The sequence below is a fragment of the Lolium rigidum genome, chromosome 3 (assembly GCF_022539505.1).
Source record: "Lolium rigidum isolate FL_2022 chromosome 3, APGP_CSIRO_Lrig_0.1, whole genome shotgun sequence".
NCBI lineage: Eukaryota > Viridiplantae > Streptophyta > Magnoliopsida > Poales > Poaceae > Lolium > Lolium rigidum.
The window spans coordinates 232,511,062-232,534,379 of NC_061510.1; the positions used below are offsets into that span (position 1 = coordinate 232,511,062).

At 42.6% G+C, this 23,318-nt stretch overlaps 3 protein-coding genes across 12 annotated transcripts; 2 read left to right on the plus strand and 1 right to left on the minus strand.

Annotated features, from left to right (window-relative positions):
- Window positions 1-6,145: 6,145 nt before the first annotated feature.
- Window positions 6,146-11,585, plus strand: LOC124703128 (splicing factor U2af large subunit B). 7 transcript variants are annotated; one of them, XM_047235349.1, is made up of 12 exons: window positions 6,146-6,216; window positions 6,941-7,197; window positions 7,411-7,512; window positions 8,345-8,499; window positions 9,235-9,264; window positions 9,352-9,416; window positions 9,546-9,587; window positions 9,644-9,718; window positions 10,018-10,638; window positions 10,753-10,888; window positions 11,111-11,178; window positions 11,262-11,585. In XM_047235349.1, exons 1-12 carry the CDS (start codon window positions 6,154-6,156, stop codon window positions 11,397-11,399), a joined length of 1,752 nt encoding a protein of 583 aa, XP_047091305.1. In that variant the 5' UTR covers window positions 6,146-6,153; the 3' UTR covers window positions 11,400-11,585. The 7 variants fall into 7 exon arrangements, with proteins under 7 accessions (XP_047091305.1, XP_047091299.1, XP_047091300.1 ...); XM_047235343.1 differs by lacking the exon at window positions 9,235-9,264 and having other exon boundaries at window positions 8,345-8,424; XM_047235344.1 differs by lacking the exon at window positions 9,235-9,264 and having other exon boundaries at window positions 8,345-8,424; window positions 9,659-9,718.
- Window positions 11,586-12,206: 621 nt separating this feature from the next.
- LOC124703129 (beta-glucosidase-like SFR2, chloroplastic) lies at window positions 12,207-23,017 on the minus strand. Of its 4 annotated transcripts, XR_007002942.1 has the most exons (13): window positions 22,807-23,017; window positions 22,048-22,399; window positions 21,588-21,726; window positions 21,298-21,464; window positions 20,973-21,194; window positions 20,640-20,811; window positions 20,328-20,561; window positions 20,094-20,243; window positions 19,788-19,917; window positions 19,221-19,474; window positions 19,029-19,134; window positions 18,085-18,235; window positions 12,207-12,695 (listed from the first exon to the last, which is right to left on the minus strand). XR_007002942.1 is itself a non-coding variant. In XM_047235350.1 (10 exons), the coding sequence occupies exons 1-10, from the start codon at window positions 23,000-23,002 to the stop codon at window positions 19,290-19,292; spliced, it is 1,947 nt and encodes a 648-aa protein (XP_047091306.1). In that variant the 5' UTR covers window positions 23,003-23,017; the 3' UTR covers window positions 19,217-19,289. The 4 variants fall into 4 exon arrangements, 1 of the variants encoding a protein (XP_047091306.1); XR_007002941.1 differs by lacking the exon at window positions 18,085-18,235; XR_007002940.1 differs by lacking the exons at window positions 12,207-12,695; window positions 18,085-18,235 and having other exon boundaries at window positions 18,939-19,134.
- Window positions 15,619-16,473, plus strand: LOC124703131. Its single transcript, XM_047235351.1, has one exon. It carries the CDS (start codon window positions 15,706-15,708, stop codon window positions 16,210-16,212), a length of 507 nt encoding a protein of 168 aa, XP_047091307.1. The 5' UTR covers window positions 15,619-15,705; the 3' UTR covers window positions 16,213-16,473.
- Window positions 23,018-23,318: the final 301 nt, after the last annotated feature.

Consider the following 23,318-nt stretch of genomic DNA (forward strand, 5'->3'; position numbering starts at 1 on the left):
ATCAGCGGGTGTCCCTTGAGAGCTAAGCTCGCCGCCTTCAAAGTTCCTGGTCGGATTCTAGATGAAGTCGTTCGTAATCCAGCCATAACTTATTGATGTCGGCAAGCGCCTTATCGGCTCGTTTAGTTTTGACGGCTAACACATCCCACTTGGTTGGCGAGAACTAGCCTTATTTCCTCCGGCTTTTTTGGACACGATTGCATAATCAGTGTAAATAGGACATCGCCAAGATCATCATTTGCAATCAAGACTGTTTTTTTCCTTTAGTGCTCCAGTAGCTTGAGGCTGGTTAACACATGTTCCAGTGCCAGGATTAGGCGGTGTTCGGAGCATTACAACATGGGTCTCTTTGATCACATGCGGGCTTTCCTCGGTTCTCGTGTTGATTTAGGCCATGAAGATCACTACTGTTTCCAAGGGAACTATTAGATTGGCTGAGAAAGCCTTCTAAATTTTTCGCAAAGTGATCCATGGTCTTCGTCTTCATCATACGACGTAGATTCACCTTCCTGGCCACTTTTTTTCTCTAATGAACAGGTGTGGTACCAGTACTGACATCCGAGTAGCTGTCTCCATACTCCTCGTTTATGGCTTTAGATTCATGATTCCCGCTGTCTTTAGGCGAACCTAGGATGGTGTTGATATGGCCCACAAAGTGATGTTGATCACAGTCTTGACGCTTAACTTGGAGGGCGGACGCAGATATGTTTTCGAGCACGGTCTCCTCCTCAAGGGTGGAGAGGGTCTGAGTAGAGTTTTTTTTTCCCGATATGGAACTCGGTTGCATTACCAGAGACGGTAGATCTAGACTCGGCTTCCACCGTGGTTTCCGCATCCAGGGCGGGTTGGGTGGGAATTACTTTGTATGCCACCTGCACCAATGTGAAGCAAGCGAAGATGTCAATACCGCCAAACAAGGTGATCGTGTAGGCGGCAATGTTGTGGGGAGCCGATGTGAACGTATCCACCGCGATGAACGGTTTGCCACCGAAGTAGACAACCGGGCCAACGACCATGGTATTGTCGATGCCTCCAAGTGCTTCCGCCCTGATCTGGACTCGAGATGTCGCTAGCCCCATAGCGGCGCCAACAGTTGTTGCCTTGATAACGATAGCGCTATTAGGGTAGGGGTACTCACGATTTAGGATTAGTAGTGGAACTAGACGGCGGGATGCTCGGGATGGTGTAACTAGGCGGTTTACCTAGGTTCACGTTTCCTCGGTGAAGAATCGTTACGCCCTGCTAAAATTCACTATGACAACACAAAGTACACATTACAATGATGTATGTCTTGCTTGCCTTGCCTTAAAGACATTTGCTAGGATGGCTTTATAAAGATGCCAGGACCTAGGGATTGATGAAGGTAAGGACCTTACCAAAATATGGTGGAATTTTGTAAAAAACCAAAAGTGGTGTCATTTGGTACATTGGCTCGAAATATGGTGGTTTTATACTATTAACTTGTTTTAAAAAATAGTTATTTCAATAGTTCTAAGTGCAATGTACTTAAGTGGGAAGTGATCTTATGACATTTGATGGCGTGCCTACTGGTTTGTACTGATACTAGTTGAATGCCTGTGCTTCGCCACGACTCAATAAACTGATCCAACTAAAAGAATTAATTGTAAAACACAAAATTTATGCTTAATTAGTTATGCGCTAAATATGTGAAATGCCATATACAACTCATTTTGGTTGTATGATTGGTTACTACGGAAAAAATAACATCAAACTTCCCTAGAGCCTATATAGCACAAATATCAGTGCGGTTGCTACGGGTTCATTTTCTATTATGTGGATGAATCTGCGTGAGATGAGGCTGACTCCATCTAAGCCAAGCGATCTGAAAGTTGTTGTTGATGACCAGCTTGGGGAGGACGATGGCGCTCAGCTTGTTGCAATGCCGCCTCTTCTTAGACGCCGAGTGTGAGTTCGTACTACGCGTCCGCTTGCGCGGGGAGGGGGGGGGGGGGAAGCGGCATCACGCAATTTTTTTTGGGTTTTGCATTGTTTCAATATAAACATAATTTACATAGGGAATAAAGGAAAATAAAAAATATATAATACTAAAAGGTGCATGTAACGCCTGCTACCATAACCTACTCCTCGTCATCGTCGAGCACCACAAATTCGGGTATATGTCACATAACCTTTAGAAGCACGTGTCAAATAACCTTTACAAACAAACTGATTTACACATGAATTATTTGGAGCTTCCGTTCGCTGGCATTGTTGCCAAGCTTCCAAACAACTCGCTTGGGCAGCACAACACCGGCACCTCCAGCCAGCTTCCCTATCCCTATTTTTTTTTCATGAAAACACGTTTTATGCAAAGTTGGAACTTGTCAATTTTAGAGAAATTTCGCCTGGCAACAATCTCTGCTCACTTTCTCGAGTCCTTTGTTACCAACCCGCCATTGAGCAACCAGATGGTGCTCCTCACACTCATTGACCCTGTCAATCTATGTCAAATATCGAAAAAATAAGATACACATGAACTCTCTAGACTTAATAGGTTACATGAGTTTTTGCTTTAAAATAGAGATAAATTTTATTACGTGAATTTTCTTTGTAATAAGATAGTTTGTTAAGAGGACGGATTTGTTCGGTAGAGACAAGGATATTTAACCTTCAGTCCTTCACTGTGTACAAATTAACATATATTCTTCATCGGAGATATTACAAAATATTAAGTGCATGATAGTTAGAACACCCTGTAAACATCCGATTTAAATATAAATGCTTCCTTTGAGCATACACAAACGCACGGGCATTCTGTTTCGTACCGGATCAAAGATAATCCTCTGTAATTTAGAGCAAAGTATTAAACCTATGGTAACAAAGAAACCCAGAATGCTTACCAACACAAAAGGATGGTCATCTAAAAAAGAGAGCACAAGGACGACACCACACCATGATTGCTCATCTCCATCTCTGTGCATTAGAGACACCACTGCACCATCATGCATTACACCTATAGTATCAGATTGAGCGGAAGAGTGATGAAGAGGGGAAACATGTAGAACAATATCCCTGTCTCTTGATCATATGCATGTTCAGAGCTGATGCGTGTAGTTGACACGTCCGTTGGGAACCCCAAGAGGAAGGTGTGATGCGCACAGCGGCAAGTTTCCCTCAGTAAGAAACCAAGGTTTAATCGAACCAGTAGGAGTCAAGAAGCACGTTGAAGGTTGATGGCGGCGGGATGTAGTGCGGCGCAACACCGGAGATTCCGGCGCCAACGTGGAACCTGCACAACACAACCAAAGTACTTTGCCCCAACGAAACAGTGAGGTTGTCAATCTCACCGACTTGCTTGTAACAAAGGATTAGATGTATAGTGTGGATGATGATTGTTTGCAAGAACAGTAAAGAACAATAGCAGCAGATTGTATTTCAGATGTAAAGAATGGACCGGGGTCCACAGTTCACTAGAGGTGTCTCTCCCATAAGATAAACAACATGTTGGGTGAACAAATTACAGTCGGGCAATTGACAAATAGAGAGGGCACAACAATGCACATACATGATATGATGAATATTGTGAGATTTAATTGGGCATTACGACAAAGTACATAGACCGCTATCCAGCATGCATCTATGCCTAAAAAGTCCACCTTCGGAGTTATCATCCGAACCCCTTCCGGTATTAAGTTGTAAAACAACAGACAATTGCATTAAGTATGGTGCATAATGTAATCAATAACTACATCCTCGGACATAGCATCAATGTTTTATCCCTAGTGGCAACAGCACATCCACAACCTTAGAACTTTCTGTCACTGTCCCAGATTTAATAGAGGCATGAACCCACTATCGAGCATAAATACTCCCTCTTGGAGTTAAGAGCAAAAACTTGGCCAGAGCCTCTACTAATAACAGAGAGCATGCAAGATCATAAACAACACATAGGTAATAGATTGATAATCAAAATAACATAGTATTCTCTATCCATCGGATCCCGACAAACACAACATATAGAATTACAGATAGATGATCTTGATCATGTTAGGCAGCTCACAAGATCCGACAATGAAGCACATGAGGAGAAGACAACCATCTAGCTACTGCTATGGACCCATAGTCCAGTGGTGAACTACTCACTCATCACTCCGGAGGCGACCATGGCGGTGAAGAGTCCTCCGGGAGATGATTCCCCTCTCCGGCGGGGTGCCGGAGGTGATCTCCGGAATCCCCCGAGATGGGATTGGCGGCGGCGGCGTCTCAGTAAGGTTTTCCGTATCGTGGCTCTCGGTACTGGGGGTTTCGCGACGAAGGCTTTAAGTAGGCGGAAGGGCAACGCGGGGGGCCACACGAGGGCCCCACACACCAGGCCGGCGCGGCCAGGGCTTGGGCCGCGCCGCCCTGCTGTGTCGGCGCCTCGTGGCCCCACTTCCTTTCCCCCTCGGTCTTCTGGAAGCTTCGTGCAAAAATAGGACCCTGGGCGTTGATTTCGTCCAATTCCGAGAATATTTCCTTTGTAGGATTTACGAAACCAAAAACAGCGAGAAAACAGCAACTGGCTCTTCGGCATCTCGTTAATAGGTTAGTGCTGGAAAATGCATAAATACAACATATAATGTGTATAAAACATGTAGATATCATCAATAATGTGGCATGGAACATAAGAAATTATCGATACGTCGGAGACGTATCAAGAGCCACCTTCAAAACCATGTCCAACGCCATGTATTGTCACACCGGTAATCCATCGTTTGGCATCCATGTTGTGGAGAATAGTACCACGCCATCGTCTGACCGAAGGTTGACAAAAGGCACAGACAACTACAAAAGTTCAGATTTGTGGACACCCAAGAAAGCGAAGCTTCCTCCGGTACGCTGCGCATGCAGAGCCTGATTGTTTTTGAACAAACATCCTCGGAGTGACTGCTCATACTCTAGTGTGTTCCCATGGAGGCCTCCGCCAGCACTGGAGTTTTTTAAGGCAGCAACAATACTTCAAACACCTACTACGTCAAATCTACAACATGTTTACTATCAAATGGAGTACTACAGTATTACATGCATGCTATTTTAACTAAAACCATTCTAATTCATCAGGAAGTGACACTTCACTCACGCATTACAGCAAAATAGTAGCGCTAGCTCCAGTTGATTGATCCGTTCTGTTTTTACCATCTGCAGAAGAGAACAGGGTGCAAATTCAGATACGGTGCCCATTGGGATGCACTCAATTCAGAGAAGGGGGAGAAAACGAAACCAGTATCATCCCATCTGGAAGGATCGGAGCGTACCGCGCCGTGGTCTTGGGCCGACGTCTGGAGAGCGACTGCGCCATGTCAGGGGCACACGAGGTCGGTGGCTGTTGAACAGACATGGAAGGAGGCATCAACCGTTAAACCGCGCGAGGTCGAACGCCACGCTGGAGTTCGGCGGTTGCGGCGTTGCCATGAATCAGCTGGACATAACGCGCTCAGACCCAACCTTCGCATGAGCCCGGCGGCGTGCTGTTCCGTTAAGCGGCGGGGCGAGCGAATTGAGATTGGCCACGTTGGAATTGGTATCGTAAGGCATCGGTTCAGCGAGGTAGCGTGGCAGCAACAATTGGAGGAAGCGAAGGAGGGCAGGGGCGGCAGCGGCGACGCTAGGAGGCATGGAAGTTTGTGCACGTCGGCGGCGCTACGTGGGGCAGCGGGAGGTGTGCGAGCACATGATGGTATCACGAATCTGAAGCGGTGGTTCCCGTTTGTTATGATCCTAAAAAATACAGGGGATTTGCACTCTCCCGTTGAGGTTAGTTTGCAACAGAAAAAGAAACACTCCGGAGGAGATGAGCGGATTATGGTATGCGGTTGGGATTACAAGGAGGTGAGAGCGTTTTTAGAAGAGGATTGGAGGGAGTGCGGGGTGGCATATTGTTTGTAATTTTTGGACTGGGGGATATTATTGTCCATCCTGAAAATGTGACACCAGGTATTCACCAGTTTCTTTCTTAATAGTAGAGATTAAGAAGGAAACAACGAGATGGTGTTTCATAGTTTCAGTTACATTAGATCAGGCCAAAAGAAAAGGAAAGCGTGGAGGGCAGGGCTGCTTTAAGATTGGCGTCGGCCAGGCTCGACACCAGAAAACCCACCCCGACACCCCAAACCGGAATCCCCAAACCCTCCCCTCCAGACCCCCCGACGCGAGATGGCCGACGACAACGGCGGCGGCGGCGGCGACGACCACGTCATCGAGGGCGCCCGCGCCGAGGTATACCCCAAAGATCTCCTTGCCTTCCCGGGGTTCGATCTCCGCAGTGTACCTGCTTCCCAGGGCGGCGCGACGCTCCGTCCTGCTCGATCTATCGGTGCTTAGCACTGGTTGTACCTTAGGTTTCGCGGAGTTTATGCGTCGTGCGCTCGCTTGGCACGGTGTAGCCTAAACTCAACCGCACGTTGGAGTTTCCCAAATCCGCCGGGTTCGATCTAGATGTGGTTTTGTCGCCGGTTTTGATTGATCTCGCTTGATGTAGTGGATTCGTTTGTTTGTTCGCCGGTTTGGTTGGCGTGGGGCAGGGATGTGGAAGTCCTCGTGTAGAAGGAATGGTCTTTGTTCTGCTTTATGGGGGATAGGTTGATTTGATTCGGGGCAGCAGCAATAGGTTGGAGCAGTTATGTTCTATGTAGATGTGCATCTATAGTGTTTCTTCAACCTGTTAGTTGATGCAGCTGTCAAGTATGTTTTTTTTTGTTAACCAAAGGCAACCTAGTCACCGAGACTTCAGCCAAAACCCTGTATGCATGGATACACCTGGCACCAGGCCATTGACCTTCTGGAATCTGGATGCTCATAATGCAAATTTACTGGTAGCATTAGCATATTGTGCTTGGTCCATGGCTTTCCGTTCTCCCATTCAGAAACTCTGCTCATTGTGCCTGGCTTGTGTCTGTACTACCTATGTGGGTACCCTCAACTAATAGCATCCCATCTCCAGGGTGATACACATCCACGTGAAGAGGGATTGTCAAAATCCAGGGACCGAGACAGAGAAAAAGACAAGGACAAGGAGCGTCACAGAGACCGTGACAGAGATAGAGGAAGAGACAGAGATCGGGGTCGGGACAGGGATCTGGACAAGGACCGGGACAGGGGCAAGGATCAGGACCGCCACCAAAGGCATCACCGTGAAAAAAGGGAGCACAGAGACCGTCCTGATGATCATGATCGCCATAGAAGCCGTGATTCTGAAAGGTAAAGGCACCTGTGTTTCCTATGCACCTAATAATTTGTGTAGTTGCAATGGTAGCTCTTATGGTCTTGTGACTTCTGTTACACTATTGACCTTTGAATATGGTAGCTAATGCAAAGCTAACCTAACATACCATATGCATGGTGACCGTGATTTCCAAACTGCAGATATCTATTTTCTTGTATTCCATAATTTACGTTGTGTACAACACACAGGAGAAGGGACCGAGAAAGAGATGGACATCGCAGGCATCGCTCTCGTTCACGCTCTCGTTCAAGGGGCAGGGATGATCACAGATCTCGATCTCAGTCAAAAAGGTATGGAATTGATCAAGTTCATGGAAGAGTTCGTTACTTGCATCATATACAGACTTGATACTCCCTCCGGTTCATATTAATTGACTCTAATATGAATGTATCTAGACACATTTCAGTTCTAGATGCATCCATATTGAAGTCAATTAATATGAATCGGAGGGAGTACTAGTTTTCCCTCCATGGTTATCACTAATCATCTTCTTGATGTTGAGAATAGTTTTGCATAGAAGACAGTCAATGTGCTATTTAACATGTATCATTTCTTAGGGTTTCTCTGTATGTTTTACGGTTCATTATTGATTTGTGTATTATCTGCTTGGGGCATGCCAATGCATATTTGAATTTCTGGCGAAGTTCTTTAATAAAGAGATGATCTTTTTTCCTTGTTATGTCTATACCTGCAGTACTATGAAATGTACCAGTAAGTTTAAGTATTATATGTTGATTTACTTCTACCCAAAGGCCGAGAAGCTGCAAATCTGAGCGATCTTGGCCATTGGATTAAATCTGTGGTTGTATTTGATCGTGCCATGTTATGTATCTAAATTTTTTCTATACTGCCAATACAATATAATGCTTGGACATAAGTTGGCTCATGGCTACAATGCTAAGCTGTTTGCTCTTTGCTTCTCTTAACAATCCTCTAAGGGCATGAGCAATCATTGGAACAAAATATCTACCATGCCAACTTTTTATATGAAATTATAATACAAAGATGAGTAAGTTTCAATGTATAGTACTCCCTCCGTTCTGAATTATAAGATGTTTTGGATATTTCAATGTGGACTACATACGGACTGAAATGAGTGAACTTACCAATTGTGTTGAACAGCAAGCGAGTAAGTGGATTTGACCTGGGACCATCATCAGCACAATCTGTAGTTCCTCAGTTCCCTACTATTCCAACCCCAAGTATGCTCTCCTCAACAAGTTCTGTGTTTCATTTTTGCAGTTTTGTTTATTTTAGTTGGTTCTTATTGTACTTACATATCTTGTTGTCTTGGGATTGGGGCAAGTGCTATCCATGTGTATGTTTAGAATGAATGAATGAATTGTAGCCATTTATTTACACTACAATGTACTACCATACTATGAACAGCACTTGGCATAACCTCCTAGCATATTATCATTCCAATGCTGATTCTGAAACTTAGCCATGCATCTGCAACTGAAATATAAACAGTATTAAAGATGCTTAATGAGATCTACCTAGAAGGCTAGAACCATCCACCAATAAGGTTAGATGGTAAAAATGATAAGTTCACTTTAGTCACAACTCACAACACTATATGAGTGCTTGGAGAGATACTGGTGCTAGAGGAGGGACAAGGTACCAGCCATTGGATGCCTTCTCTTTGTAAGCGTCCACTTGCGATGCCCTTATATGCCTGATAGTATCTTCTGATGCAATAAGTTCTAAGTTTCCATTTTATTATTACTTGGTAACTGAAAACTGAGCAAAACTTTTTTGCTTTTGTTCTTTTGTTGTTTGTCTGTTTTGTGTATGTGTATGGTAAGAAGGCAATCTTGGGTCACTTACCCCACTGCTGCCGATGGAATGCACGGCCTACTGTAGCTTTAATGTACAAGGAGGAATCAGTGCTCCGGTTTGATATCATCTTGTCCATCTTCAGCTAGCAAGTATTACAGATTGCTAGCTTCATGACTATTATATTTGTCCTTCCACACCTGTTATTTGTTCTTTGACATGAAATACTGCACATCTGGGTCCATTTGAGATCCAGACTGATGGTGAGAAGTAATCAGTTTTATAAGAGAAATAATCTTCCTCGCTAATCGATTATTGTTTCCTACTAGAAATTTATTGATACATTGCAGGTCAGTTACCGGGCTCTTCAATTCCTGGAATGTTCCCGAACATGCTCCCTTTTGCTGTTGGACAGGTGATCATTCTTGATGTTTTAATTGCCTTCACTGTCAAAAGAACCTTTGCCCCTTAAAAGTTTGTTATTTTATGTCTGGAACTGAATTCATTTCTGGTTTGTAATCAAATGTATTTATTTTTGAATCAGTTCAATCCCCTCGTCATGCAGCCTCAAGCAATGACTCAACAGGTATGAGTTTTTTGTTTATAATTTATTACTGCGGGTGTTGATAAACAATTTGCCAGCATATTTTTCCTCAGGCTACTCGGCATGCTCGGCGTGTTTATGTTGGTGGCCTTCCTCCATCTGCTAATGAACAGGTTCATATATACTTGAACCCTTCCCATTGCTCAAACCCCATAACTTCAAAGTCAAAAGCAAGCAAGCAAGCATGCACATTGATGCATACAGCTGTACATTCTTGGTTAAATTGGTTTCCTTTGGTGCAGTCTGTTGCAGTACATTTTAATCTTGCATGCACACTAATGCGTACAGCTGTGGGTTCTTGGTTACACTGGTTTCCTTTTGTGCAGTCTGCTGCAATATATTTTAATCTTCTTGCACACTAATACATACAGCTGTGTTTTTTTCTTGGTAACATTGGTTTCCTTTTGTGCAGTCTGTTGCAATATATTTTAATCAAGTCATGGCTGCTATTGGAGGAAACACTGCTGGTCCAGGCGATGCTGTCCTTAATGTGTACATAAACCATGACAAGAAATTTGCTTTTGTGGAGATGAGGTCTGTGGAGGAAGCAAGCAATGCAATGGCACTTGATGGCATTTTGTTTGAAGGAGCACCAGTGAAGGTTAGAAGACCAACAGACTATAACCCTTCTCTAGCAGCTGCCCTGGGCCCAAGCCAGCCAAGTGGAAATCTGAATCTTGCTGCAGTTGGCCTAACACCAGGCTCAGCTGGAGGATTAGAAGGCCCGGACCGTATTTTTGTTGGTGGCCTTCCCTATTACTTCACCGAGGCTCAAGTTCGGGAGTTGCTTGAATCATTTGGGCCACTTCGAGGATTTGATCTTGTGAAGGATAGGGAAACTGGCAACTCAAAGGGTTATGCATTCTGCGTCTACCAGGACCTCAATGTCACTGACATAGCTTGCGCTGCTCTAAATGGTATCAAGATGGGAGACAAAACCCTTACTGTCAGAAGAGCAAACCAGGGATCAGCCCAGCCTAGACCGGAGCAGGAGAATATCCTCTTGCAGGCACAGCAGCAGGTGCAGTTACAGGTATAGCTCAACTATGTAATGATCACCCACGGCAGCTAATTGTTTTCTATGCCAAATTGCATAGTGTGTCTGCTATTGTTCTTGATTCTGACTGAGATGTGGTTCCTAATACAGAAACTTGTGTATCAAGTTGGAGCGCTTCCTACAAAGGTTATATGCCTTACCCAGGTAGTTACTGCTGATGAATTAAAAGATGATGAAGAATACGAGGACATTATGGAGGACATGAGGTTGGAAGCTGGGAAATATGGTAAATCCTGTGAACCTGTTACCTGCTATTTCTCCTCTTTGAAACTTATAATTTAGCTTCCGATCAGCTGCTGGACTATTAGGTTTCTTTTCTTTCTGCATATGTTTTCTATATAGCCCTACAATATTGCCATGCTGGACTCTTTACATTCTACCTTAATCTATGTATTGTACTTATTTCTGTAAGCTATTAGTCATTCCTACTGACATATCCATTCGTCAGGAAACTTGGTGAAAGTTGTCATCCCGCGGCCTCATCCCGGTGGAGAGCCAATTGCTGGAGTTGGAAAGGTGAGCATTGTGTTTAGTGAGGTTCAAACTCTGGTGAGCAATCTTATTGGAGCATTTTTTTCTGATGCATGAGCTTATTGCAGGTGTTCTTGGAGTATGCAGACATCGATGGCTCCACCAAAGCAAAGACTGCCATGCACGGAAGAAAATTCGGTGGAAACCCAGTTGTTGCGTCCTTCTACCCCGAGAACAAGTTCGCTGATGAGGAATATGATGAATAAATTATCACCTCTTTCCCAGTGTTTTGCATATTGTTTAATTTACAACGATGTTTTCTCGACCTAGTTGAACCAACTTGTAGCCCTCGATTTATGCAGAGCTGTCGTAGTAAGATTGGAATATAGATCGCCTAAAGTTGATCTAATTGCTTGTCTCTTATATTGACGCGACCTTGGATTCCTTGTTCATTTTTTGCTTCTTTTGAGTTTTAGTGATTAGTGATACTAACCTCTTCATTTGGCCTTCTTGAAAGATTATTAGTCAGTAACTTTACCTTTGGTGCCTTCCTTGCAAATGGTTTAAAATAGCCCCATTGAACACATTTTGCTTTATAAATATAAGCTGCTATTATGATTCCAATACTAACTCTTGATTGCTAAACAATGATTATATAGTTGGTTGCGTGCCTCATGGCGCCCTGCGTGCGCACGCCACTTCCTCTACTGTATGAGATGGATTAACAATCGGAATAGTGCAACATGGTGGTAGAATTACATAGGCATCCATCCAGGGACGGACCAAGAAACTAGTTTCAGCGCAAGCAAATCAGCAGAGGTCATTGTTCCTGGCACTTTGCATGCCCCCGCTGTCGTCCACTTCTCTATCTAAAGACCAGTTTCACCATTGTATTCCTCGTCTCGATCTTTCTAAACTAATCTTACAACCCTCGAGTCCCAGTGTCGGGTTGGATTCGTATTGGTAAACTTCGTGCATCTTACATATGTGGGAGGAAGCCTAGAGAAGGGACACGACAATTGCATTGATTAGGCCAAACTTCAAGATAGAGAAAAGGACTTGGTAGCGACTTCACTGGAGCTGACTTTTTACTTAACTTCATTAAGTAGATATAACGCAAATGCATAATCACATCTCGCTACATAAGCAGATAGTAACAATGGCAATATGCAAGGACACCAAAAGTAGAAACTATGTTTCTTTTGGATGAGAAGAACATTCTCTACCACCAAAGTAGAAAATAGAACACAATAACAAAACAACAGTCATTAGGTGATGCAACTCCCCAAATATTGCTAGTACAGATTATGCATCATGTACGTCTCAGTCCTGCCCACACACATGCTGATATTTATTTCCCCCCATGCAGCGCTGCCTGCTCTGCTGCTGTTTGCATTTATCAGTCAGTGTATGCAAAACTTGACTATCTTCCATAGCCACAGATAAGGTGAAACCAAGGAAAATAAATTATCTTGCCACTGTCCTCTGCGTCAGCATCATGATATATATCAGCCTGCAACTTCAATTGTATCCACTGCTGACCCAGCTGCTGCCGTTGTTGCCTGTTGGAAGAAGTGTAGTTCTATCAAGTGCTGAGAGCAAAACAAACTTACCATTTTTTACCTTACATAAATAAATAAATTCTAAACAGTTCCAGGTATTTTGAGTCCTAATGGAATATTACCTACGCCTTAAAAAGGCGCTGTTAAGCACATAAATGTCCGTTTGAGGTATTACTTTACAATGAAGCAATATGTTCTCATTGCATCATTCTACAAAAGAGTAAATCAATGATGGGCGCATCATAGCGCCATTATATGGACCCAAGTTCGACGCTTAACACTTCTTCCATTCAACGATACATATTCCATGAGAATTTTGTGGTAATAAGCTTGGCTGACTAAGGTTTTTTGAGTACTCTCCGTGGCTTCAGAATTGCAGTAGATAAAGAGAGGCCCTGTCTCCTGGGAAAAAAACCGGTACTCCTAGAACACAGACCAGCCAGTAAAAAAATCGACTATCGTGTAATCCTATACTGCCTAATTTTATCACCAGCAGAGAACATTTAGAAAATGGAGATTACCACCATATCTTACTTTACATTCTTTATTATGAAGAGATGTATTTCTTCATTTTTTCCAGTGCCTGATTGCGAACCACTACAAAGGCAAACAAGACAAGTGCATGTAACATTGTCTGCTTGTGAACATGGCTTCCAAAGCTCCAACATTGCAAGTAACTGATAATTATGGCAGACATGAGACATGTGAATCCGGCTGTTACACAATGTGCCATCACCATGAAGGGAAATATTTTATTTTTTAGGGACCATGAAGGAAAATAAGTAAGCACATGCATGCACTCGCCGTCCTTCACTCAACCTCTGTTTCTAGGCCCTCTTTCATATGCATCTCTCCTGAGCACGGATCTACATGCCTCGAGCGCCGCCCAACTGAAAATTCGCCGGCTACTAGAAGAAAATGCAGCATGGCTGCTAATGTAAACTATCCACACCCATAACCTCCAGATTAATGGGTCTTCAATACCGTGTTACTCAGGGAAGAAAATAAGGCAAATATAGGACCATGGCGACAATAATGTCCTGCCTAATACATGCTACTAATGCTAAAGTAGCAGACACCATGTACTGCATATGAAAGTATTAATGGACACTCTTCCTCCTGGATACACCATGTTTTCTATTTTTCCATAGTGGAAAATGGAAATGGTGCCCCAGATCCAAGTGTACTGGAAGTTTGAAACCACATATAACTCACTGTACTTCAGTTTGTTTTGTCTGTTTTCCACAAAAAGTTTACAAGAAAACTAGCAGTACATCAAATCCATGATCAGGCGCTTCTACCTAATTCATCTATCTCAAGATATCTCTAATAAAATTTGGCTGTTGGCTTCGCATGATGCGAAGGCAGAGGAGACGATTCTTCCATATATGACCAATGGACACACAAATTCCACATTAAAAGATATGGCCAGTCATTTGGACTGACAAACAGTTACATTGTACTAGGGTATCTAACATAGTGGTGATATACTAGCAGAAGATAAAGCACTGGAGCTCCATCTTAAGACCAAGTCAGCAATGGGACTGCTCAAGACTGCCCCTACCGTAATGTTAGGTTAGGAAACTAAATGCCCTGTCCACAGACTCATTAGATTATCCATTAGCCATTGAAGGTCACGCCTCAAGCTTACATATTACAACATTGAATGTCCTCCATGTGCTTCCAGACACCAAGTAAGGCAAATCTGTCAGTGTCAGGTGTTGGGCAGTGGAGGGTGGCAGATTACAGGCTCACAGTTAGTGCAGCAAGGTCCCAAGTGTCAGGATAAAACGGCATCGGATAAACTAAGATCATACTTGAAAACTTGTTCTGCCTTTCCTATAAAAGAATACTAGGGAATTTGTATGTTAACAATCCCAGCTCCAGAGTTGATGAATGACAAGTCCACTGCTTATTTATGCTTAGCAAAGATTGAATTCAGATGTTACCAAAACCAAGTTGTTGTTTATTTATGCTTAGCAAATATTTGAAAGATAGTAGTGGATATGACTACTGTTCTCATGGAAGAGAAGGATGAAAAACTCGGTTACGTAAGTCAAGCATTCTCCTTTCACTCATGCATAGGTTATGTATATGTATAGTCTAGAAAGAACATGTTACATATATGTCAGAAATTGTCACTTGCATGAACTTATCTATCTGATCAAGTTTTTCTTTTCTAACAAGCGCACAGCTCTGCCTCGTTTCACCGATAGAAGAGAAATTCAGAAAAGACCCAGAATGGGCAAAGACACCATCTAAACATGGAAAGAACGAATCTGATGACACCTACAAGCAGCTGATGCCCCAAAGATACCCCACTATCTAAGCAAATGGACAGGAAAGACAGTAAAAGGCGAACACCACTCATCCGAACTGGGTTGAGCACACATTTCTTTAAGCCAATATCAATGGGATTTCTGACCAATTCTCCATCTAATATTCAGTATTGCCTCCGTTCCGAAATATAAGCCTTTTTAGGAAGCTAGTTTAGCTTTCTAAAAAAGGCTTATATTTTGGAATGGAGGTAGTACTGTTTAAAAGCAGTAAAATGTTTAAATGAAACTAGGTTTGTTGAGTTGATACCATTATCTGTGTCATGCCGTTAATATTAAGATTAAAGAAGAAAACAACCCCAACCATTGGAAAGATTCCAACTCCTGAGTCTGGACGACCGGAGCATTCACATGAAATCCATTCCGCCGCCATGTTAGTTTATATAATAATAGAAGATATTTGCATCATTGCAAAAATTTACCTCTAGAAGAGGACCCCTACGGCTTTTATTGAGCATGATACCTTGTCATGCATTGAATGATAATGGCAAGATGGAAAATCCCATACAAGATAAGGCACACTTCCGCAAGACAAGTCCTATATAAAGGCAGCCATTTCCACTACGAAGCACAAAACCACACACAGCTAAGCCTCCACAAGCTGCTTGAGAGTTGAGAGCAAAAAAAGAAAAGTAAGTGAGAGTGAGAAGAGACATCCATCCTTAGACTAGAAAATGGCTCTTGTTGCTAATGAACTCAAGGGCAAGGCGGAGGTCTACTACGATGATGAGATATGCCAGCAATGCACCAGGCTCCTGCTCAAGGAAGCAGGCCTTCCCAATGGTTTGCTTCCCTTGAAGGACATCACCGAGTGTGGCTACGTCGAGGAGACTGGGTTTGTGTGGCTCAAGCAAAAGAAGAGGATAGACCACGTCTTCCAGAGCTTAGGAAGGGTGGTCTCTTACGGCACTGAGATCACTGCCTTTGCAGAGAAGGGCCGGATCAAGAAGGTCAAAGGGATAAAGACCAGGGAGCTCATGGTGTGGGTCCCAGTGGAAGAGATTTCCCTTGATGAACCAGCATCTGGGAAACTCATCTGCAAGAGTATTGCTGGGATCTCAAAGATCTTCCCTGCATCAGCTTTCCAAATCCAAGAGAAGGAGAATGAGAAGATGAACTGCGCTGGGCTGAAACCAGTGGTCCTGATGGAGAGATCACCAAGAGTTGTTAGAAACAACTGATCCTTCTGCCATCCATTGGACCGCAGATCATTACCTGCCTTACAATCCTATCTACTAAAATAATTGTTGCTTTACTATTTGCTTATGTACTTCAAAGGTGACAACCCAAAGTTCTTCCTATGTAGAAGTGTATGGCTGCCCTAGTACTTATAATCCTGTAAGCCAACCACCAAACCTCATTTTATGTGCTATACAATGTTATATTACTCATATGTACCATATTATGGAGTTTATACGATATGCTTAAATGCTTTCCCTTTCTCTCTGCACTTTTTGATCCAGATTAAATACTACTATGAGATCCTTTGATTTGTTTCACTTTTTCCCTTCCTCGCCCTCAAACAAATTAATACATGACAAGGCATGAGAACAAAAAGGAACAAAGTTTAATTGCATGCCATAAATATGAACCATAAATGGCTAGTGAAACCATATATCGTCTCTTGCAGTAATAGATATTAGCAGGTGCAACAAGTGGAATGTGAAAAGTTTCCTTAATAGTTTGAGGAAGGATAAATGTGGCTGACTATGCACACGTCAAGCATGGTTGACAGGATTATTTTGCTTTTGATAGAAAATGGGCATCTAACATCGTACATCATAAATCATTACTATAAAGGCTACAAGTCTCGACTACTACACATTACTATAAAGACTACAAGTCCCTACTACTCCCTTGTGTCCTAAAATAGGTCATTTTAGAACCGGTGCTAGTCGACCATGTTTAGGTTCGACCATCAATATAGAAAAAAATACCAACATCTACAAAACTATACTGATACTACTAGATCTATCCTAATATACACACTCATAATTTATACTCGGTTTTGTTTGTGTCAAAATATCTTCATACAAATTGATGGTCATAGTGTCAACTTGAAGACCGTGTCAATATCTATGACAGCCACCATTGTTACTCGTAGATTGTATATGTTTCACTAATTAAGATTGTGCAAGGACTGGAACTGATATAGCCCATGCAGTTGTAGGATAAAATCCAACCATAGAGATCGAGATCATGACAACCTTGCGTTGTCGCCAAGGAAATACATTGCTTCTAACAGTTGCAGATACTATGCTACCTTAACTTTTCTTGTTAGCAACATATACAGGGGTGTCCATGACCCATCTGTTAGCGTCCACTCAGACTTAACCCAGCAGTCAGCCTACACAAAGACGTTTATCCGCATACGGCCCAACTACAAGCGGAGATGCCACTCCATCCCAAAAGCCCGGACTGAAGGGAGGAGGGAAACTCTCCCTTATAGACTGGTCGCAGCCTCTTCCCGTAGGCGAGGTGGAACTTAACTTGAGCAGCCTCACCGCCACCAACAGCAGCCCTGACATCCCATCCACCTGGGAAGCCACTGCGATCAGTTTATAAGGGAGAGTTTCCCTCCTCCCTTCAGTCCAGGTTTTTGGGATGGAGTGGGCTCTCCGCTTGTAGTGGGCCATATGCGTATAAACATCCGAGAGTAGGCGGTGTGCCCTGGGCTAAGTCTGAGTGGAAGCTAACACCAACATGACCCCAATCTTGATGGGTGGATATTGGAGTATGGACTTACATAATTTAGTTCTTTTACCATATTGTGCATAAAGAAATTACTGGGCTTACGTGCAAAAAAAATAAAATTACCAGGCTATTTCTATCATGCAAGTTCTGAAAAGTCAGGTAAGGACCAGTACTGTTCCAGTAAGACTTGGTGGTCCTTTTTGTTCCAAAAAGAAAAACATTGCGGTGCTAATTTAGGCTTTGAACACATGAATCCACAAGCTCATGCAGCAGGTGGATCCACATTGATCCTTCAGAATGCATCAAACTAGGTTAGGTGGTTATGCCTACGCATGTGAAGAAACCATAGAGCTGCCCACCTCCCATCCTACACCAACCCAGACAGGCATGAATTCATTTATCTAACCAAACAGAACCTGCCGAGCTACATGAGGTGTTAAATCAACTTAATGACGATTGTCTCGCTGCATCTTCCGCTGAGGATTTTTTGCTGATCTTACATGCAAGGTCCTGTACACAAGTTATGTGATAGCTAAACCTTAGAAGTCCTTAACTGCAATCTTATATGTGGTTTCAGTACAGAAATAGCAACATATCTTTCTGAAGGTTATACATTTGCTTCCAGCGTTTATGACACATGTATAAGGAGGTAAAATCCTACTACCTCCATTCCAATGAATTAAGGCCTATTTTTTTAAGTCAAGTAAAGTTTGACCAAACTTTTAGAAAAAACTATCAACAACTACAATATTATATAGATATCATGAGAATATATTTCATGATGTATCTGATGATTTTAATTTTTTATTCTACATGTTAATGATTTTTTTAAAAAACTTGGTCAAATTTAATGTAGTTTGATTTTTAGAAAATATACGCCTTATTCATTGGAATGGAGAGAGTATGAGGAAACCTAGCTGCTGAGACCAGTATTTATAGTATATATTTGGACATTAATATACAAAAGTAGATGGTAGAGCTGATGGTTGCAGTGATTTAGACCAGAAATAGAAGCCATTAACTCACTTGGCTTGAATGTATATATGCGCTCAGAATTAAAAGAAAGCAGGGTCCTGTATATAAGGATCAGAAAATGCCCAAGCTCACTAAACCATTTCACTAGCAACATGTTCAATTAAGAAGTGCACATACTTATGAGCTGAATATACTGAAAAAGTATATTTGGGTTTGGTAAAACACAAGGTAGTGAATCGACAATCAGCTGCATCAAGAATAACTTGTTTATAAGTTCTAAATGAGATAAGAACAAACTAAAAGCACAGGGCAATTACAAGGTACTTACTAGGTACTACTACGGTGAACCCTATATAACCATGTACATTAAACTGCAAAAGGTGAAGCTTCCATTTCAAGAACTTCCTATGTGCTTCATCTAGAGGATGATTATCCTACAGAAGTGCAAATAGATAACGATAAACTGTCTGAATAGGTCATATGCACAAAGGAACGACAAAATGTACAGATCTTGACTCACCAAAACTTGATGTCGCTTTATGTTGCAACCAAAGAAATTGAACTTGAGTAGCAACTACAGTAGCATGTCTTAAGGAGACATAGAGTAAGAAATTGCATCGTCCTCAATGTAGTGAATCTTCTTCTTGCGTCCAAATGGTCTAATTACACATCTTACAAAGCGGCTCAAAGGATCCTGTAAGCCTTCCATTTCATAGTGGCCAAATCGCCAGTCCCGCAATACAAAACTTCGCTGAATAGGCCGATCTAGACCTCCTGTAAGGCAAATAAGACCAGTAATGCTTTAGATTGAGGAAGCAAACATTGTCTGTACAAATTCCATTTTATGTAGCTGCCTTTTCTAGGCCCTCTCATAGCTCAATAAATAAGGCAAATTGAGAAACTCAAACATGATTAAAATAAGAAATTCGAAGCTCGAATGGAGGCCAGTGGATTGACATATTTTACGATCAGTCAACAGAAGTTGCAGGTCCTACTTATCAAGTTAGATCTAGTGAAACATGCCACCACCTACTGATCCTGAAAATTCACTTCTTTACCAAAATGTTTTAAGAGAATTGATATTTACCTGCATACATCCGACCATGTTTATCAACTTCTCTGAAAAATGGACGTGTTTTCTTCTGAACTGCAGCTTCTTGCAGTTCCCTCCAAGCAGACATTCTGTCCTGTCCCGTAATTTTTCCTGTTGCAACAACCTGGAATAGATGTTTGTGCTTAATGACATATGCATAAGGACAAATTATTGATGGTAAAAATATGCCTAGACATATTTCAAGTTTTAAAGGACCAAAGTTTACCTAAAGAGAACACAATTGTAATTAGAAACAACATACTTATCATATTTCCAAGATTCACTGAAACAAGAAGGTACCTTGGAGAATAAATAGTATGAAGGGCGAGGTTTCCGTGCTAGGTTATTTGCACGGTCAACACCAACAAGCCCAAACTTTGGACCATAGCCATCAGCCCACTCCCAATTATCCGATGTTGTCCAAAATAGATAGCCAAGCACACGTACACCCTTCAAATAATATGCTTATAAGTGCGCTGAAATTAAACACATCTCCAAGAGCACATACCAATGCATGTGTGGCTAAGAACATACCATTAACATGGCTGCATATATGGCTAATAGGTGCTCCAGTATATATGGCTTACGAATCAGATCAGTCTCATCAGAAACTCCATTTTCAGTGATGATAAAAGGTATATTTAAGCTCTTGTATCTCTCATTGAACTTAAGTAGGAGGCGGAATAACCCATCGGGATAAACTCCACGACCAGATTCACTGTACTCATCACTATCGACGAGCTTTAGACCAGGTCCTGATATTACCTCCTGTATGAAAATGGAGAGATGAAATGATGTCATTTACTGGATCAAACAAATTATTTAAGATGATTGTATTCAACTCACCTGCCCATAGTAGTTGATGCCAATAAAGTCCAATTTATCACAAATGCTATCGACGTAAGGGAATAGGGTCATTGAATTAGCTATTGTGACAGCCGCAACATCAAATAGACCATATGGTCGTGTAAACGATACATTATGTGAACAACCAACTATTGGCATCATTGCATTCTTGCTGCACCCAGTAAAAGAATGGTTAGGTAAGAGAGCAACACAAAAGTCTTTTGTACTTACCTTTCTGAATGAATGTAACAGAAAAACAGAGGAACACATACTCTAACTATTCAACCTGTAATAGTATATATTCCTTATACAATGGCACAATGTGCTACTTACCTTTCTGAATGAATGTAGTCATAGGCTTCAGCATGCGCAACAGCCATCCAATGCAAAGCTTGATTATATACACCAGTTGGCAAAGCAGATGTTGCTACTTCAATTGCATTAGGATCTCCACCAGGCCAAGCACCAGCACAATAAGTTAGCATCACAAACACATGTGGTTCATTGAAAACCACCCAGTAGTCCACTAAGTCTGACACCCGGTCAACAACAAGCCTACACAACAAAAACGAACGTGATACTTCAAGAGCCAATAAAGAGAATAACATCCCAATGAAGAATGTATCAAGAGGCCAGTTTAACTGCCAGAAAAGGGTACCTTACAAAATCCATGAAATAATTAACAGTTTTTTCCATCTTCCACCCCCCATATTCCCCAGCCCAAGGTGGAAGCGAGTGATGAAATAGAGTAAGCATTACTTTCATCCCATGCTCATGAACTCTTTGAATTATCCATCTGTACCGCTCAAGTGCTGCAAAATTAACCTAGAAAATACAAGATATATGTGTTATGTTTCACCAATACATAGATTTGTATGCTAGAAGAGAAGAAATGATGTAATTTTTTGGGAGGCAGATGATGTGCATAACATGCTCCTATCAACTTACGGAGTTGTTGAAGTCTTCAGTTGGTTCCTTGGGCATTATCCTCGTCCAGTCTACACCCATGCGGAAAACACTAACCCCGGTTTCTTTAGCAAGTTTCAACTCAGTATCAGGATCGGACCAAAATTTAAGCCTCTCTTGCCTGAAAAAATAAATTGAGTTCACATACATGTGAGAGTTCATTGTTAAAGCAAACAGTAATTGGACAGACAATAAGAAGATGGATGGTAACATGATGACAAGAATTAGCATAAATGGAAAATTTTAAATTATACTTTTAATCTTTGCCGTTTTCACCATATTTACATTGGAACTGATATCCAAATTAGAAAAAGCGGCAAGAATATGAGAAGATCATTAGCCAGTTAAGATGAGCCGAAGTACTTTCTTAGTGGGTTACAGAACCGAACAAAACAACCTCTCTATCCAGAAAAAGAAATGGCATGAGCATGGATGTACTTACGGGCATGGAACATTGTGCCAAGCAGCAACTTTGCGGCTGCCACTATCAGTGTCGCTAGATTCTGCACTCTCAGAGAACTTTTCAAAACCCCTAAGCATAGCCTCCATGGCTACCCTAAGAGGCTTCCTTTGATCTCCATCGCTACCCTTTTCGTCCCCTCTTGGCCTAGATGAGGGCTGAGATCCTCCATCGCCGCCAGCAGAGGCCACCACTGCGTTGGCTGGCATCTGGTTTGGCATGGAGTCATTATCACCACCCGAATGCTCTTGCGCAAACTGAAGCCAAGCATCGTCCAGCCTGTCTTCAACATGTGCAGGCGCTGTCGCTAACCCGAAGAAGAAATCGTCATCTTCTGTGAATAATTTTATGAACCATCAGGCACTTTGATGCTGCGTGTATGCTACGCAGATATGAAGAAATGGTTTCCTTCTATTTCTTTTTCCAAAAATGTGAACAAAATTCTGCTAACCGAGTGACCAAACGGATCCACAAATACAGCACTGCATGAATACATTTGATCAATCACACCCACAGGACCATAGTTTTCAGAAAAAAAAACGATTAGGCTGATGAGTTCACAGCCATAAACTGAGCAATTGCACAATGAATTGGCGAACCTAACGACACGTTAACCCACCAAACTTATTGTCACCGGATAGAGAAATCTTATCAACCCAGCGCGCTTCTCAAAAGGGCAGTTATGGCATGGTTCAGTAAAGAGAACCGGGAGGAACACGGTTAGGGTCGGGGGATTGTGACCTGAGGCGGCGGTGGATGAGGAGGGGAGGGCGCAGAAGTCGGCGATGGGGTCGGCGGAGTCGTCAATGGGGTTGGGGATGCGGCGAAGGTTCCGCCGGCGGAACCGCGCATAGGAGGCCGCGTTGGCCGCCGTCGCGGCGGCCGCCGCAAGGACGACGAGCTTCGCCGCCGCCGCCAGGAAGGCCGGCCATGGCATTTCCGTAATTAACTTGTATTTCGGGGATTTATTTTTTGTGGAGGAGAAGATTAGTTTTTGACATTTTCGTAGGAGAAGATAGGAGTGGCGGGAAGAGAAGTGCGGCGCTCCCGTGGATGAGGGAGCTAGTTCGTTGGTGGTGGTACACGTGGCGTCAGCAGGTGGATCCACCAGATTTCCCGGGCCCACCATCGAGTGCGACATTTGAGAGTCTGAGATTTCTATTTTTTCCAAGGATATGTCGTGCAAGCCGTATCAATCGCATAAAAGAAGAGGCTGGCTCGATATACAATGTTAAAAAATCTACAACACACAA